Consider the following 19,016-nt stretch of genomic DNA (forward strand, 5'->3'; position numbering starts at 1 on the left):
CACCCATCCTTTTCCTCTCTGGTCTATTATCCGTTCCTGTAATGAATCACTTCAGTAACGTATAATTTATCGCTGCACTAATGTGTGTGTATGTTTATACATGTATATATGATTATTAATAACTGATTTTTTTCCCCAGGGCATCAAGATTATTCATGTTTTTTTTCCTCACTTTAAAAATGCATAGATATGGATCGTAGGAGGACATTGAATTCTCTTATAATATTTTGAGGGAATTATGATTAAGTAGCTTTATACAGTGGTAAATGGAGTAAATTTCAACAGCAGTATGATTTGTGGTATTACATGAACTGTGTGTCAATGTTGTTGCAGTGAGGAGGACATGTATCGTGATGCAGAAGAAATAGAGAGAGAAAAAGTATTACTTGTTTGTGAGACAGGCTCCACAGGTATATCTGACTTTCATTTATATGGCCTTTCACACAACAGAACAACTTATAATAATATTAGTTTATATAGCTTTATTCCTTCATCCCCAAAGGTTTTGCTGCTGAATGTATATATGCATTGGAGATGCATCTCACAGTGGAGTGCAACACAATTTTTTATTCATCCTAAATTCCGTTTCACATTGAATCATGTTTCAGACTACCCAATCTACCTAGGGTTTTTTTTTTTTTTTTTTCTTCAAAGTTCTTTTGACCGTGTAGAAAATTGATATTTGTATATTGTGCTGGTACCTTTTCTGTAAAAATGTAACATTTTAACAAATACTACTAACCAGTTGATAGTATGAAAGGGTGTCAGTGGGAGTCCCTCAGGAGTGCTCTTGCTTCAGTGCCTATGATCTGAAAGGAAGCCAGTGGAATTCCCATGAAATTTTGTGTTCTTTACCTCTTCTGGGGAAGCTAATTTTTCCCATCTTTCTTGCTTGCTTTCCATTGTGCTTAACATGCCCTATGTAAATATGGAGTGTCTTGTGTGTGTCTCTGTAATCTAACTGCTGAAGTGAAGAAAACAAGCTTTCCTGCTGCCTTTTTTGACTGCTGAAGTGGTGGGAGAGCCAACTGGTCTTTTCCTTCTGCTGCTTTTTGGGGTCATGGGGCATCTTCTTCACCACCATCATATGCTTGCACACTGATTTCTGGAGGGGTTTTTTTTTCTGTCCAATACTAACAGAAGATATTTTATGTTAGCTAGGCAATATGCTACAGTCAGCTGCTCTTAGATCGGTAACTATTTTCAACTAAACTAGAACTTCTTGAAGTACTAGATATAACCACTACATAATTGAGTTGTTTCATAGTTCCCCTTTAATATAATGTGCATATCACATGTGATCAATCTCAACAGAAAATAAGCTAAGTGTTGCACCTGAAATGGATATCGTGGAGTACTGCCAAAAAGAGTGGAGAGGAAATACACCAGTGGCAAAACTTATGAAAAAGGTATAATAACTTGTTTTTCTTTGTAAGGGTTTTTTGGTAGTTTCCGCACAATAGATATTTGCCAGATTTTGGCCTTAATGGGTTTTGTGGCTTTTCTTTTTCTTGTATTTTTAAGGTGCACAGTATTTCAAACAGAAATACAGTAGCAGAAAGTAGAAGTAGTAAGTTAGGTGTGTGGTTGTTTAATTAGTCCCTGCAACATCTATTTGAAATTCTTATTACTCTTATTGGTAGAATATATGAATAAACATCTATATCATCTATATGCAAACATCTTTGCGATTTACTGTTACCCAGGGTACCCATATTTCACTTTGCAGGGCTGAAAAGAAAGAGCCAAATCTTCACTTCAGTTGCAAATATATCACCTGAATAGGGAGGACACAAAATCCAGGATTTAGGGACTCATTAGGTAAACAAAGGAAAAAGACATCTTCAGCATAGAAAATTATACTTTAACCATGTGTTTTCTGTTGAGCAGAACTTCTTCGTATTTGAGGAGAGGGGAAGTATTTATATGTCAAAATCTATCTGTGCAAATACAGTTCTTCCCCTGGGGGTAAGGAAGAGATTGAGCTATGGGTGTTTCTTTACTGCTGGGAGGCTCTCATAAAATGGTGATGCAGGCAGCATTAGAACATAGAGAACTTCTTTATCTTAAATCTCTTGTTCTTAATCTCTACCTATTTTGTTTGTATGGGGCCATACACAAGAAGGATTTTTTTAAAATGGGTTTTAAGAGCCTTTTTGCTTACTTTTACCATTGTTAATGACTTTGCAGGGGGCTTGAAGTATTCTTGGGCCATATTCTAGTTTTGAAACTTCTTTCAAGGTATGAAAGCAGAATTTGACCTGTGGACTTTGTGGCTTGATGGACTGCAGTTCAGGCAGTGTCATAGAGGACACAAAATAAAGCAGAATGTGTTTGTTTCAGAGAGAGTGTTCTTTTTCTACCCATGAGTGCAGCGTTGATGTGGACTGGACATATGGAAGACTTTTTTGGAAAAACTACCAAAACTTAGGGGTTCACTGATAAAGATTTTTTTTTTGGCTGATACTGGCCAATTATTAACCAGCCATATTAGCCAATGCCAATATGCAGCCCAGCAGCTTGGAGAATAGTGTCCTGCTGGTAAGTCTGTGGGAGGAAAGGGATGTGGGGGAGGGGGCAGATCTACACCCCCATGGTGAGGGAGGGAGTGGGGCTGGGACAGGGGCAAGTGCTGCCCAGCCAGGGTGGGATAGGGTATGGGACGGAGTGGCTCCTTGCCATTGTGCGCACCCCTGAGGGAGGCATGGGGGGGCATGTGTTCTCCAGATTTCTGCACTGGGGGAAGGCAGGTTGCCCACTGCTCGCTTAGGGCCAAGGGCTCCACCAACTTCTTCCCAGCAAAGGGGCTGGGAGGGAGAGCTATGGGGTGGATTACAGTCACCCCAGAATTCGCTGCAGTTTTGCCTCCCAGTGCTGCTGCTGTCCTACCCCCGCCTGCCCCAAGTGCACTCCCAGCCCAGTCCCCACTGGGAAGAGGCTGATGCAGACCACCCTTGCCCCATGTATTACTTTGAGGGGCACGTGCCCCTCCCATGCCTTCCCTGGTGGTGCATTCAGTGGTGGGGAGCTACCCCACCCCCCATTCCTTCTGGATGAGCCACTCGCGGCTCTGCCCTGCACCCTGCCCCAGCTGTGCAGTGCCAGCCCCTGCTCCATTCCCTCCCTCATCATGGGGGCCTTCACTGCCATAGACTTACCAGCAGGACCCCGCTCTCTAAGCTGCCGTGCTGAATTCCTGACCACGTGCATGCTGCATGCATGTGCACAGCTGCAGCATTTATTGGTGACATTGTCAGCTACACCGGCCAAAAAAAGCTGATTGCTGATAAAGTCAACTTTCCTTTTATCAATGCCGATATGATGTGGACTGATACATCAGTGCATCTCTACCAAAACCCCATTTGGTGATGGACATTTTCTCTTGAGTATATTTCAAAATAATCTCCATGGTATGGGCACAGATGTACAAGTAGTTCAAGTGTTTGAAAAAACAAAAAATGTAACAGTAATGAATAGGCGTGCGCTGATAGAGATTTTTGGGGACCGATACCAATAGCCAATTTTTAAGGAGGCATATTGGCTGATGCCAATCTGATTTTTCAATACAGCTGCGTGCAGCTGGTAAGTCTGTTGTAGTGGAAGGGGAGGGGAGAAGGAAGTGACATGGGGAGGCAGATCACTGCCCTCACAATGAGGGAGGGAGTGAGGCTGAGGCAGGTGCTGCCCAGCCAGGTTGGGGTGGGCGCGGGATGGAGCCATGGCGCATCTAGGGGGTGGGGGAGTGACTCCCACCACTGCGAGCACTCCGGGAAGGAACGTAGAAGGGTCATGTTCCCCTGGATCTGTGTGGGGTGGGCTGCAGTTCTCAGGGGCTGAGCTGGGCTGTGCACAGGGCGGGTGGCAGCAGTTCTGGGAGGGGGGCTATGGCCCAAATTTTGCCAAACGCCTCCTCCCAGCAGTGTCACCACCTGCCCAGAGCACAGCCCCCTCCCCCATACACTGAGAAGAGCTTTGCCCCCGCCTGCGGCAGCAGTGCACCCCCGCCCCACCCTGCGCAGATCTGAGGGCATGCCTCCCCATGTCCTCCTGGGGTGCACACAGCTGTGGGAGCTTCCCCCTCCCTGTGCTCCCCAGACAAGCCACGGCTCCATTCCGTGCCCTGCCCTGTCCCAACTGGGCCGTGCCTGCCCCAGCCCCACTCCCTCGCTGTCGGGGGACATTGATCTGCCCCCACCTCCACGCCCCTTCCCTCCTCCCTTCTCTTCCAGCACCACAGACTTACCAGTTGTACCAACCTTCTGGGCTGTGCTCCTCACTGCCTGTGTGCTGTGCTGTGCTGCAGCTGCGCACGTGCATAGGCATTTATCGGCTGCATCAGGACAATTTCCAATACAGTCTATTTTCTTTATATTGTTGATCCGATATCGATGCACTTCTAGTAACAAAGAATGTTGTAGTAGGGTTGAACTGTTTTAGCTGTGATGGTTCAGGAAATACAACCAAAACCTCCTTGCTTTTGCATATCTTTTTTTTGGACAACTTGTATAGTTGGGAGAGTTGTTAGACAAGTTTTTTGGGTGCCATGTGAGCCATGTAAACTCATTTGCATTTGTTAGTTTTCCTTAATTGTGCACTTTCCTGTTTTAAAACTGTCTGCTGCAATCGAAATTGCCCTTTGTATGGGGCTAAAGGGCTGTGGTGGTGGTATGTGACTTGAGTATATCTATGAATTTTCAGTAGAAATAAAAAAGGCCTGCTTAGGAGAATCCAAGATTTTCTCAAAACTCCTATCAGCACAATTCTCAGCACTGTTACAGACAAGTAACAACTACTAGAATTTTTGTACTCATGGGCAACACATTCTCCACCTTGTTTTGACTGTCCGCATTGTTTTTGGTCAAAGTGTGTTAGATCATATTCTTGTTTGGGAGACCTTTGTAAAGAGTTAGGAAGGAGGAAGGAAGGAGATCTCTTGCTATGGATTTTGGGTGTAGGGATGATAGGGTAAATAGTATATTTAAAAATGCAGAGGAAAATGGAGATACTGTAGTTTATTATTCAGTAGTTTTCTGTTTTGTATGAATTTTGGAGGAAATGCATTTTTAACAGTTCAGATTAAGCCATTTTAATTTAATATTGTAAATACTGAAAACAACAGTGCAGTGTTAGTATAAGCTTCTGCGTGTGTTACTAATGAGTCATATATTGAACCACTGACAGATGTTCACTTAAAGGCATGATGGGATCTGATCTGCTATGCTGGTAATCATTTCTCCTGCTATGTCTCATGTAAATGGCAAGACATGATTTTTGGCATTGGGGTTCAGGTCCCCAACCACACCATATTTCCCTGGATTGGCCATTTAAAAGACAGATGCTCACAATCAACTGACTGTTAGCTGGGGCTAGGGACCAAGTGGGGGTCTAGAACTGTCCCCAGCCAACAATCAGCTGATTGCCAAAATCCCAGCTTGGTGGCTGACATAGTTTTTACAAGTCGTGGCATATGGGGATCTGGAGATCAGAGAGATCCTCCCTGATCCCAGGCTTCTGTTGCCGTTGCAACTTAAAAAAAAAAAATCATGCATGCAGCTGGGCTGCACAAGCAGTTTTTTTACATTCTGAGTTCGTGGGGATATCCTCAGGATCATGGTGGCACCCCCATCTTCCTCTGGGGCTTGGGCAGAGGTCCAGGGTACTGGTTCTGCCCCCACCTGTGTGTCCCAGACCCTGGGGCTATACCAGGCTGGACCTTGACACTCAGTTGAACAGTGGGATCTGTCATAGACCAGTCTCAACCAGCTATATGTTTAGTTTAAGTCGTGATACAAACAAGCCACAAAGTTTTGCTACATGTTATGTGGAATAACTTTGAGGCTTGTTTACTGTATTATCATGCCTTAAATTGATTTGAATATGTGGCTGGGCTACTCTTTAAGGTGCAGTTAACTTGTTAAGTATATTTTAAATGTAATGTGTCAGGGGCCTTGGTGAGGACACCAACAGCTTGTAGAAGGCTATTTTAGGTTCATTCGTCATGTTTTGATTAACATGTCAGTTATGATAGTTTATATGCTTTTTAATTTACTTGGCATCTATAGATGGTAATGTCCTGTGATACCGATCTTCAAAGGGCTAGGGTTCAGACCAAGCAGTCTCACCAGTGAGTGCGAGCTTTCTGTTTAAGCTTTTGTTTTTGATATATAAAAATATTTGTTACACAGTTCTGTTCTGCTGAATAGCTGTATTGTGTTTCTTTTGCGTAACTTGTCCTTATACATTTGTTTCAGAAGTATTTGACTATTTTATGTGGAGTAGTGAAACACGAAGTGTTGGCTCTTTTAGATGGCTCTAAAATGTTGTCTCTTGATACAGACATTTGAATTAGAATGAATGAAAAAATGTTTTTGTGTTTATTTGTATAATCAATTTGGTTTTCTGTTTTTTGTTTTTATTTTTTTTAATAGGGATATGAAGCAGTTTCTCAGAAATTTGCCTGTATAAGGAGAGTAAGAGGTGATAACTATTGTGCTCTCAGAGCAACGCTATTCCAGGCACTGAGCCAAGCTACTGAACAGCCCAACTGGCTCCAGTCAGAGGACTTAATGCTGGTATGCTTCATGCTTACAATAGATCTTCTGCTCAAGAGAAAATATACTTTCTGACTTTTGGATAATGTTATAGTCTCATACTATTATATGAGCACTGCTCTGTTTCAGTTTTAAAAATTGGAGGGAAGGGGGAAATTGGGGCGTAAGAAGAGATCTGTAAGGTATCCTTGCACCAAAGGCTAACACTCTGGCCACAAACTGTCCATCCATCTTGACCTGTTCTTTCTACTCTTTATTTTAGTGTCTGTGGTATGGCAGTCAGTATTTGGAAATGAGTTAGATTTATTGGAGAATTCAAGGAAGTTAATATATAGATGTGTTCATAATTTTAATATTTGTGCACTTCCATTGCCCAACCTTGAGTACATCTATGACAATTTATAAATAATTATTATAATTGAACATTTGCTTTGAAACTGTAGTCTTTTGGTAATGGGAATTATGGGAAAGTTAGGTTGAATCCCTCCTTAGCAGCTTTGTTATTTACCTACAATGCTAAGTTCTCTTTACCGTATCAGGTAAGTGGTATATTAGTAAAGCTTATGTCAAAAATGGTATTGTTCTACTTGTGTGAATTGCCAGACATCTGCATTTTTTGCTTCACCAGCAGGAAATTATCTCCTTGAAAAGAAGGGTTGTCTACTGAAAGTAGTTCAAATTCTTCAGCCTAATACACCAGGTTTAGAACCTGTGACAAATTATTAATTGTCTATGAAGTTGTGTCAGTATTATCCTGTGGTGCTTGATCGTGAATTTAGCTATATTATCATTTTCTTGAATACTACACGCCCCCCCCCCCCCAAATAATGTGAACACCCTTTTTTTGGGAAGACAGAATGAATTGAGAGTTTTGGTTTTATTTTAAGTCCTGGCCAAAAGCTGACCTCCTGGTTGGGGTAGAGCTTGCTCTTCAACTCGCATACCTTCACTCTCCTGCTCAGACAAAAGCTAGAGCTCTAACCTTCTCACAGCCATGGCTCTATAGGCAGCAGCTTTGGCTGCTTAGCCAAAAGCTACTGCCAATTTGGCAGCAGCTGAGAGGGGATTATAATCTATCTCTTTTTGTGTTGAAGTGTGAACTCCTGCTGCTCCTTGGTGGCTGGGCGAGAAGTGAGGGAAACGCCCTAGACTTCCATTCTGGCACAGAAACCAGGTGCCCTGCTTCAGTCACATACCTTAGTGTCGCAGGACTGACTTCTAGTGGGGAAAGTTGCTTATGGCATGTGAGCTAACATGGTATTTGCTAGTTGGGCAGGTTTTTTTTAATCACTGGATTATATCTCCAGTAGTGACAAGACACTAGAAGGGACTTCTTTTAAGTACTTTCTGTACTGATGACTTGGCATACATCATCTGGAAGCAGAAAATTCTGTATTACCCAAATTGAAGATGACCCTGAACTGAGGACAGTTGTCTCCCATTATTAAATTCTGTTCTTCTTCTTTAAAATACTGGTGCCTTAAAATATATATGATGATTTTTTGCCCTGTTTTATAATGAGGTGGTTTACTGTTGTGTTCTGCTGAAATATATTCAGTAACAATTGTGAAGACAGCAATAGAGTATGTATGTGCAAGGAAGATAAATGAAGTAATAGTTAGCAAGACTTTCCTTTCCTCAGTTGTAAAAAAGTATGTGTGATAAATACAAACTTTTAAAATTTCTTGTGTTGTAGGATAAGGCATTAGTTTGCAGTCTTCATTTGTGAGTCTGTCTCCCCTCCTTCCCCCCCTTGCTGTTCTCAGTTAAAGTATAGAATTAAAATAAATGAATGGCACCAGCTCCTACCTACAAAATGTGTTTGTTTGTTAATTAGACAAATGTAATACTTCTTTTTTTAAAAATTATTTTATGCTGGAACTTGCGGAATATTTAAAAAGGGGTTAAGATTATCGAGTGGTTCTTGGTAACTGTTAGGGCTGCGCGAAGCTTTGGTAGCCAGTTTGATTCGGAGGAGTATCCGGCCTGATTCAGCAGCCGAATCAAAATGGGAGACCCATGGAAAAGTCAAAATCTATATTTAGAAGCATCTGAATCAATTCAGAAGGCAGGCTTGCAGGAAGCAGAAACTGAGAAAGGGCGGGGGGGGAAGACTGTTCTGATATTGAGATCTGTAGCTGTCCAGTGACTGCGATCTTTCTCTGAGTTCCCTTCCAATCATGGCGCTCTGGGGGAAGGATGCAGAAACAACATATAAGTTGTGTGTGAAGTGAGCTGTGCCTTTTGTGGGCTGTGTCTGTCTTGGACCAGCAGCATCTGAAACGCTCTGGCTTGCTATCTAGTCTCTTGGTAGCTAGCTAGTCTCTCTTCTTCTGTGTTTTTCCCAGACAGTGTGCTTACAGTGATGACAAAACATATATTTTACACACACACACACACACACGTCTGGGAGGTTAAAATCACCCATGACATCTGGGAGAAACAGGCAGCCAGGTCTGCCTGTTCACAAAGGTTTCTAACCTCCTTATAGGACCTTCACCTGTCATAAGAGGTATGCATTCCCACTAGGGGAAATGCCTTACTAGATTTAGTACTGGCCCCAGGGGCCGACTTGGTGGGAGATCTGTAGGTGCAAGATGTGCAAGAAATCAAACTTTGCGTTGTGGTTGAATCAGAACTGACAGAGCCAGCTTTTCTTTATCTAGGGCCAAACTATGATCACAGGGAGAATTCCATACAGCAAGGGGAATCACCCTTGTCTGTTCAAAGGATTTCTCAGACTCTCTAAGTTTACAAGCGTATTTATACTTAAAACAGAGAAAGAGATTTAAAAAAATACAACCTTGGAGAAACAAAACAATAGTAAATTACACAGAAATTTAGGAAGTTTACGTAAACTATGCACAGGGCAGTATATCAAGATAACCCAAGACATGCAGGATTCCTTATCTCAAAACAAGTGCATCAGCACTTCTGGTCTTTGTCTGTTTTTCTAGTCAAATAAGCCAGTTACTCCTACAAAGGTAACCTAGAGGATAGTGACCACCTATTGATAAGGTTCACTATCTGCAGAAAGGTGGGGAAGATAAGTAGGGTGGAAGTGCTAGACTTCAGGAAGACCAGCTTCAAGAAGCTCAGGAGATTAGTTAAGGAGGGACTGACTGGTAAAACCTTGGAGAGACGGAAGTCCAGGAAGGGTGGGCGTTTCTCAAGAGACTAATCCTGCAGGCACAGAAAAGGGCCATCCCAGTACATCTAAAAGGGGGCAAAAAAAGCAAAGAAACCCTCTTGGAGGAGCAGGGAAATGTAGGAGAGCCTGGAAGGATAAAAAGAGGCCTACAGGTTGTGGAAGGAGGGGGCTGCCACCAAGGAGGAGTATACCTACTTGGCTTGAACTTGCAGGGAAGCGGTGAGGAAAGCCAAAGTGGAAATGGAGCTCAGACTGGCAACAAAAGTTAAGGATAACAAAAAGTCATTTTTTAAGTACATGGGAAGCAAAAAGAAGGTACAGGGTAGCTTAGGGCCCCTTCAGGATAAACTAGGGCAACTGGTAACATAGGATGGCCAAAGCGGAGATTCTAAATTATTTTTTTGCATCTGTATTCCCGGACACGAATACAAACATGCATCCCATTGGTACCTTAAGGTGCGTAAGGAATTAGCTGGAGTCGTAGCAGAGCTGCTAACACAACTGTTTGAGCACTTGTGGTGCTCGGGACAGGTCCCAGAAATTTGGAAAAGGACCAACATGGTCCCTATTTTCAAGAAGGGGAGGAAGAGGAACCGGGTTAACTATAGGCTGGTTAGTCTCACCTCTATCCTTGGCAAGACCTTTTGAGAAAATTGTTAAGGATCACATTTGTGGGGGACCAATGATGCTAAGGAGCAATCAGTATGGTGTCAAAGCAGGCAGATCCTGCTGACTAACCTGGTTTAATTTTACGACCGGGTCATAAAATGCTTGAATGAAGGCATAGAGGTAGGTGTTATTTACTTAGATTTTAAAGAGGCCTTTGACACACTGTCACGCCCAATTCTTATAAATAAACTAAACAGTTGCAATGTAGATTATTACACAGTCCTGTGGGTAGAAAATTGGCTTATGGGATGCATCCAGAGAGTGGTGGTGGACTGGTCAGTTTCTTCCTGGAGAAGTGTGGGCAGCAGAGTCCCCCAAGGCTCTGTCCTGGGACCGGTACTATTCAATATCTTCATTAGTGACTTGAACAAGGGAGTAGAAAGCACCCTGTCCAAATTTGCTGATGACACTGAACTATGCGGGGGGGGAGATGCACAAATTAGATGGCAGGGAGCAAATCCAGGCTGATTTGGACAGGCGGGGGAAATGGGCCGAACAGAATAGGATGCAGTTTAACAAGGATAAGTGTTGCACCTGGGGAGGAAGAATCATCAACACACTCCTACAGCCTGGGAGGTACCACTCTAAGCACAACTGCGGAAAGGGATCTCGGAGTCGTAGTCGACTCCACAATGAACATGAGTCACCAGTGTGATGAGGTAATAAGTAAAGTTAATCACACCCTTTCTTGCATAAGTAGGTGCATCACAAATGGGTGTAAGGAGGTGATACTTCCCCTCTATGCGGCATTGCTCAGGCCTGAGTCATCTGGAGTACTGCGTCCAGATTCGGGCACTGCACTTCAGGAGGGATGTGAATGGTGAGAGGGTTCACAGGAGGGCCACTCATCTGGTTAAAGACCTACAGAAAAAACCCTATGTGGACCAGTTGGGAAACCTGAACCTCTTCAGCCTCCACAAGAGGAGGCTGAGAGGTGATCTCATGGCCGCCTACAAACTCATCGGGGGGGGGCAGTAAAAAATAGGGGATACAGTGCTTACCAGGTTGCCTGTTGGGGTAACTAGAAATAATGGCCACAAACTGGAAGAAAGCAAATTCAGATTGGACATGAGGAAAAAGTTCTTTACAGTGAGGGTTGCCAAAATATGGAATAAACTTCCAGGGGTGGTGGTGCTGTCCCCTTACTTGGAGGTGTTTAAAAGGAGATTGGACGGACACCTAGCTGAGGTTATCTGATCCCAGCGCTCTTTCCTGCCCAGGGCAGGGGCTCGGACTTGATGATCTATTAGGTCCCTTCTGACTCTAAGATCTAGGAAACTATGGAAAGGCAGGTGCTAGGTCTTTTGGTGAAAGAGGGGGCAGAGGGAGAGCTACAACATAAATGCACCCTAGGGCTGTGTGAAATTTAGCTGCCAGTTTTGTTTCAACGCTGTTTTGACCCGTTTTGAGGTCAAAACGGAACAGATATGGTTGAAACAGCCTTGAATCAAAACGAGGCAAGTCGAAACATTTTGCCGTTTCAACGCTGTTTTGACATTTCACCCATAGGCTTTAATGGGGAAGGACAAAATAACCTGTAACTTTGTCATTTCTAGGTTGATTTGGATTAAACTTGCAGGAATGGTAGCTCCTACAGAGGCTCCAAAGCCTGCCAAGTTTCAAGGAGATAGGTGCAGGGTTTTGGGGGAAACTGTACGTCAAGCTGCGAACAAGCAGAACTCGTGACATAGGTGACACTGTGTGTGTTAAGGTGCAACAGGGTGAAAGCTGCAGGCCTGCTAGCCGCTGCTGAGGCCATGAAGCTTGCCAGCTGTCAAGGAGATAGGGGTGGGGGGAGTCCGGGTTCTGGGGCCTTGCACCTCTAGCTGCTGACAGGCAAAATTTGTGTCACAGGTACTTGTGCAACTGTCTAACACCAGTAATAACCACCAGCACTAGCATGACCGTCTCCACCCCAGTTTCAGTTCCCAGCGTGAGCCTTCAAGTGCCAGAGGAGCTGGATCTGGAAGCAGCAGAGCTGAGTGCCACAACTAAGGAAATTCTGGGGAAGGAAGGGGAATCTAAGTTTGTTCCACAGTCCTCAAAGTTCCTCTTGAGGCAGGTCTCTTTTGGAAGGCACTTTGGAGGAGGTTGTGGGGGCAGGTGGTTCAGCTCATCCTATTGTTGTGCCTCTGCCTGGTGAGGAGGGGGTAAGGCAGGATCCCCACCTCCAAACCAGAAGTGGATGGGTAGTGTAGTGTGGGATGATTTTGAGGATGCCAGATGATCACAGGTGGGCTACCTGCTAGCACTGCCGAAGGCAGATCAGCCGGGCCAAGGACATGAAACACTTCACCACCACGGTAATGCTGCTACATCTCAGGAGGCAGCACCCCCTTGCTTTTGTTCCTCCTTAGCCTGGCACCAGTGGGAGCGTGCCCAAAAAGAAGTCCCCCTCTCACTCCAAAGCCCCCATTTCCATGAAACAGAGGCAGGCCACCCTGGACCTGTGGGGGAAAGGTGGAGACAAAGGGGGCACATTCCCAAGATGAGCAAGGTCACCCAGATGCTTGCTTTAGATGGCTAGCCCTTCTCCTTTGTTGAGCATCCATGGTTCATGGTGCTCACGGCCCCATCCTACCAAGTGTCCGCACGTACCACCTTTAGCAGCACAAGTGGTGCCCTCCCTTGTGCAGGGAGTACTTGAGGGAGTACTTGAGGGACATGCAGGGAGTACTTGGGGGAGAAGCTGCAGAAGGCAGAGCCACAGGTGGACTTACACTTCACCTCAGACATCTAGAGCAGTCAGGATGGAGATCATACCTCTCTCTCCCTCACAGGACACTGGTGCGATCAGTCAGGGTGTTGGTGGGCTCTTCTTCAAGCGGAGGTGCTGGATGGAGGTGCCACACAGCAAGGGAGATCATGGTGGCCATGAATCACATGGTGCAGGTGTGGTTCATTGGGCAGGGTGAGCTCATCCTTGGGTTCATAGTCACTGACAACAGGGCCAATATAGTTAAGGTGGTCTGTGATGCTAATTTTGTTGGCATCAGCTATGTGGCACGCAAGCTGCACCTCATAGTGAGCAGCGCCTTGGAGGGGGACAGGGCTCCTGGTGATGGCGCTGTTACTACCACTACCAGCCAGCTCATTTCAAAATGCAGGAAGGTGGTGAGCTACTTCCACTGGAACATCAAGGGGCAAGGTTCTGCAGGACAAACCAGCAGAGCTGAGCATCCCACATCACAATATCATACAGGATGTGGAGACTGTGGAACTCCACATACCCGATGCTTGAAAGTCTGATTGAGCAACAAAAGGGAGATTGGGATTGGTGGCCCCCTTAACAAAATGGAGTGGGATACCATCTCCCAGATCTTGGTGGTCCTCAAGCCCTTTCTTGAGGCCACCAAGAGCCTCAGTGCTGGCAATGCCCTCATTAGCCAGGTGTGAGCCCCATAATGAAGGAGCTTGATAATCAAATGGAGAAGTTTCAGGGGATTGATGTTCCTGGCTGGGGCAAGCCGCTTTCACCAGAAGTGCAGGCACTGGTGAAGTGGCTGAAGGAGGGCATCAAAAAATGGCTGGGTCCGTTGTGGTCCAGTATGGTCCACATGCTGGCCCCAATGATGAAGGGGAGTGTCTGCAACAGCAAAATCCTCTATCACTGGATGGAGGTATTGGTGAATAGTCAGGGAGGCAGAAGGGCAGAGGCAGGGGGATGTGGAAAAGGGAGATCCACTTTCCTGTGCTAGCACTCCAACCATAAGCCAATCTCCACCGCAGCTGCTGCCAATTTGGGCCAAGGACATGGCTTCAATATTGGGGTCCAGAGACATCATACCCCACCATCAGGCAGGTAGCGTGGAGGCCTTGGTGACTACCTATCTTGCCAAGGACATGGAGCGGCTGCATTGCAACCCTTTGGCCTACTGTGCAACCTGCAGCCCAATGTGGCAGGATCTCGCCATGGTTGCCTGGGAACACCTGTCCTGCCCACTGACCAGCGTTCCAAGCAAGAGGTTTTTTGGCATTGCTGGTGATGTTGTGACACCCCACCACAGCTCCCTGGATTCTGGGTTGGTGGAGCAGCTGGTGTTCCTGAAGGTGAATCTCCTGCTGCTGACGTTCCCCAAGCTCTACATGCAGATGGAATGAGTGCCACTCTCCTCACTCAGCACCTATTTGCTTTTTTAATTTGCTTTCAGAAACATTTAATGCCCCCCTCTCAGAGCTGGAGGTGGCAGTTTAGCTTCTCATCAGCCAGCAGTCCTGGCTAGGGAAAGCCCAGATCCATAAGATCTTTGAAACGCCTGAGGCAGTGGAGTTGTGAGGGTGAGAACAGGCAGGCGGCTCAGATCTGACTTGAGGTACCATGGACTGGTCCATGATGGGGCCAGGACCCAACGGGGGGGGGGGGGTGTCAAAGGGCCAGGGGCCCACCACAAGGAATGCTCAGAGCAAGAGACTTGGGATTCTGACTCACCTGAAGCTGGGGCCAGGACCTAAGAGGGAGCCAGAAGTCCCAGAGAGGGGACCACTGCTGGAGGGGGTGAAGGATGCAATCTGCGAGGCATGGGCTGCAGTGTAGGGAAGGTATGGAGCTGTGACATGGATGTCACCCCTAGACAGAGGCCTAAATGGGCAGCCTCTCACTTGGGAAACATATGAATCAGTTTTCCATCAAGGCATAGTGGGGGGGGGGGGCAAAAGGGGGGGGGCGGTTGGCTCGGAAACAGCTGGGCGGGCTGAGATAACCGGCACTGGGAATGCCCTCTTTTACAGGCTACCATCCTTGCTGCATTCATTCCACTCTGCCTTAACATACAGAAGGCAAGACAAGGTTCTTTGGGACAATCTGATATCTTTTAGTAGACCAACTGAATAGTTGGAGAAATATATCTTAGCAAGCTTTTGAATTTAAAAACTCAAATATTTGCCACTTCGCACAGGCCTAGTAATTATTTCTGTTCCAAACAATTTATCAACGGTCAAGTGCAAGTTATTTATATTAAGTCAATTTGCAACAGAGAATTAGATTATTAAAGTACTGTGAAATAACTGGATGTACAAGAAGTAGCAGAACTGGAATTATAGAATACTCTGCAAAAGCATTTAAAAGCTGGTAGTTGCTACCCTAAGAATATTAATGAATAGGCTGCTCCCTTGTTCAGATGCACTGTGGACTGGATCATTAGTATTAACTCTGCAGTAAAATACTAAGGTCCTGATAGCACATTGTGATGGTTGCTCGGATTGCCTTAGCTATCACCTCCTGCATTGATTCCAACTCTTGCCTGCCACGTCTTGATGGATTTTTTAATGTTATTAGTTGGGAGGTATTTGCTGCAGTCTGACAGTCTCTAACCTTTTTTATCAGTGGACGCCTTTCTGCTGTCTCTCTTACCCGATGCACGGATTTAGGTTAATACTGAAATCACAGTCTGCTGTAGTCAAACAATTCTCTTTATCATCCTTTGTATTCCTTCACACATTCAACTCTTACAGGACTATTATATATTTTTGTTTTACAAAAATTTTAGTTTTTCATAAACACCTTTGGGTCATTCTTTTCATTATTGATATACAGCTTAGTCAAACTAACTTTCAGAGTCGTGTCTCAAATCATCCCAGAATTTTAATTTTCAACGCTATTTCCCCTTTTATTTTTGTAGGTATTCATGTGTTCCTCCTTGTTTTTTCCTCAAATACTCCTGAGGAAGTCAATAACTCAAAAAAATCAAAATCAAAGCCAAAATCAAATGTGTTTGTTGTCTTTCCTTTCTTACTTTCTCTTTCTTTTTTTTTTTTTTCTTTTTTTTTTTTTTCCCAGAGCATCCACCCCTGCCTGTTTCTCGCAGGTTCTCCACTTCCCACACCTATATTTTTCTTTGGTGCAATCCTATTAAAGTTCACTCGCATCCTCCAGAGCCACCCAGCTCCTTTTTTTTTCGTCCAGCCCTCTCTGCCATGCTGGACTGCCCTCTGGAATTGCCCCAACTCCGCAATCTTCTCCCTGGTCTCTCTCCTGGAGGAGACGCCTCCCGCTCTCACCTCCTCCCTGCTGCGTGACTCCTTTTATATGCAGGGAGCAGCTGCTCCTGAATCGCCGTTCTCCCGGCTTGATTGTTTTCTTTGTTCCAGTGTCATTTCATGTTAGTACCTCTTCACACACACATTTGTTTTCCAATAGCTATTGTTCCCTATTGTTACAGTTTAACTAGAAAAGGTTAAAAATAGTTGGTGTCTGCATTTTATCAACAAAATCTATATTTTATTAAATAGCAAGGATATATGGACAATCTGGTGAATGATTAGCCCTTTTTATTTCCTTCGAGGAAAATGTTGGACACAGCTGCTGGATACTGCCTACAAAATCAAATTTTCAAAGCATGATTGTTTTAGTAAATTAGTACTTTAACTATTATGCAGTCATTACAGATTTTTGGTTCTCACTCACTTTATAACTCTCAAGATGCATGTAAGTTGTACTGATAGCAAAGTTTTAAGCAACCATATAAATGTAAGTATAAAGGCCTACATATAAAGAATAAAGTTAAGATTATTTTTCATTTTTGGAAAATGCCAAAATATAATTTTCTCATAATTCAAGAATACTGCGAGCCAGAAAATAGTCATGTTCACAAGGAACATGACCTTGACTTCAGTTTTTATTAGGTGGTTTAAATACTCTGTTTCTGTTAGATGTGATGTGTCCGGCAGAGTCTGTAATGATCCAGCAAAAAAGCCACTTTTGTAGTGGGAAAGGATATTTAGCTGCATCAGGGACTGGTAATTAACTGATCTCCCTATTCAGTTATTGGTGCAAAAAGCCATGTTAGTGGGCAGAAGTAGGGATAAAGGAGGTTGTCTTGTTTTTAAAAAACTTGGTTTCCTTTGCACAGGATGGCTCTTATGAAGAACAGATTATAGTAAAACTATGAGCACCTGTACCTATAAATATTTGATTGAGTAAATGTCACAGATATGAGACAGGATTTTATTTCTAGTTTTTTCTGATTTATTAACTGCTGTATTTTTTTTTTTTACCCTCTTAACTTTGTAGCTTCCTGAAAAGCTGCTGAGCAAATACGACTGGATCAAAGACTGGCAGCACAGAGGAAAACTGGGGAGAAAGATGAGAGGAATTGGTGATGAAATTAAGGAATATTTAGGACTACTAAGGAAGAAGGTTTGGAAAATTATGTACTCATTCTCTCCTGATTTGTAAATAAGCGTGTCTAGCATTCCAGTAATTCAACATGATTTTTTAAACTTTATTTATTAACAAATCCAACTTACCAAATCACAAATTTAACATTTAAAAAAATATCTCCAATTCCCAGAAATATACTTAGACCGGTATGAATCTTCTATCAGCGATGTTCCTATAACCCAAGTCAGTGTCCACAGAGGAATCTTGTTCAACATAATTTCTAGTCTAAAAAAGTATATTAGGGGAGGGTAGCTATAATCAGTTAGAGAACATATAGAATTTGACACAAATTAACAGTAAGAATCTTTGAAGAGCTGAGAGAGAATTAAAAAAATACAATATTTTTCTCTCTCAAGTGAGTACTGGAGATTTCACCTCTCTAATGTTAGTACTCAGTACTACTTAGTTTTGGGGGAGAGATTGGTAACACGTGACCTGTGGATGAGACCTGGCCACAGACCAATTGGATCTGGCCTGCAGGACTCTGTAGTATTCAGTAGTAGAGGGCTTTACCAGCACTGCACTGCACCTGCCCATGTCACACTAGCTTGGAAGTAGTTGTCAGATGTTAGTGCTGGTGCTTCTCTGATCTGAGCTGGGTCATTCTGACCTGTCATGGAAAATACTGCCAACCACTGCTTTAGAGTATAGGCAAAACAAGAGGATATCATTAGTTTCTTGAACAATTTGATGAGTAGGCATAATAATAGGGAGACTGCATGCAATTAATGTGGTATCTATTGTTTATATGTAATCTGTATTTCATAAGTTCATTGCTATGACTTGGAATGTGGTAGTATTTGCTAGTGCTGCGATACCCTTTCCAGAATGACTCTGTCATCTGGCTGAGGTAAATTTAATTGTGTTTCAGGCAAGAGCTCTTGTTTGGGAAAGACCTCTATGCACCTTTTGGGTGAAACAAAGACAGTTAAAAGCCCTGTGCTAGTGAACACAAAACTTCACGTGGACGTCCTTGTGTAGTATTCACTCCCTTAAAGAGTCACTGTGTTGGCTCTCCACTTAACCAGTGAGTGGTAAAGGAATTCCTGCATGTGACATGTTTAGGATAAAAGTCTTTGGGATGAGGTGCTGTATGTTATATATTTAAGACACTGAAAAAGTGTGATCAAGTGGGAGGAATAATTCTTGAATACAGGATTGGGGTGGGGGGAATAGATAAATGATAGCTTTGACAACTTCTGCTTGTTTCATGATGTAGGTGCATAAACTACTTAGTCTGTTAGCTTGCTATCAGTTTTTAAAAAAAATCTGAATAGAGTCTTATATTTATTCTCTTATTACTTTGTCATCTTTATAGTTTCTGATTAAGTTATGATGTTTGTTGGGCAGAAGAACTTGTCCTCTATCAAATAAACCCTGCTATGGCTTAAGGCACTAGGGTAATGGATGAGTGGAAGTAATGATTGAATAATGATTAGCAGGGATCCTGGCTTTCCCTGATTTCTTAAAAAAATCACAAATCCTC

At 43.8% G+C, this 19,016-nt stretch overlaps 1 protein-coding gene across 3 annotated transcripts in view; it reads left to right on the plus strand.

Moving 5' to 3' along the window:
- The window catches only part of OTULIN (OTU deubiquitinase with linear linkage specificity), a 44,147-nt gene that overhangs the window by 9,465 nt on the left and 15,666 nt on the right, over positions 1 to 19,016 (plus strand). For 2 of the 3 annotated variants that reach the window (XM_019541787.1, XM_019541772.1), the window contains exons 3-6: positions 334 to 410; positions 1,315 to 1,409; positions 6,429 to 6,572; positions 17,381 to 17,506. In XM_019541787.1, coding sequence (XP_019397332.1) covers positions 334 to 410; positions 1,315 to 1,409; positions 6,429 to 6,572; positions 17,381 to 17,506 — 442 coding nt within the window. The remainder of the gene's footprint in view (positions 1 to 333; positions 411 to 1,314; positions 1,410 to 6,428; positions 6,573 to 17,380; positions 17,507 to 19,016) is intronic. The other variant, XM_019541781.1, reaches the window with a different exon arrangement.

The sequence above is a fragment of the Crocodylus porosus genome, unplaced genomic scaffold, assembly GCF_001723895.1.
Source record: "Crocodylus porosus isolate Cpor-Errol unplaced genomic scaffold, CroPor_comp1, whole genome shotgun sequence".
Lineage (NCBI taxonomy): Eukaryota > Metazoa > Chordata > Crocodylia > Crocodylidae > Crocodylus > Crocodylus porosus.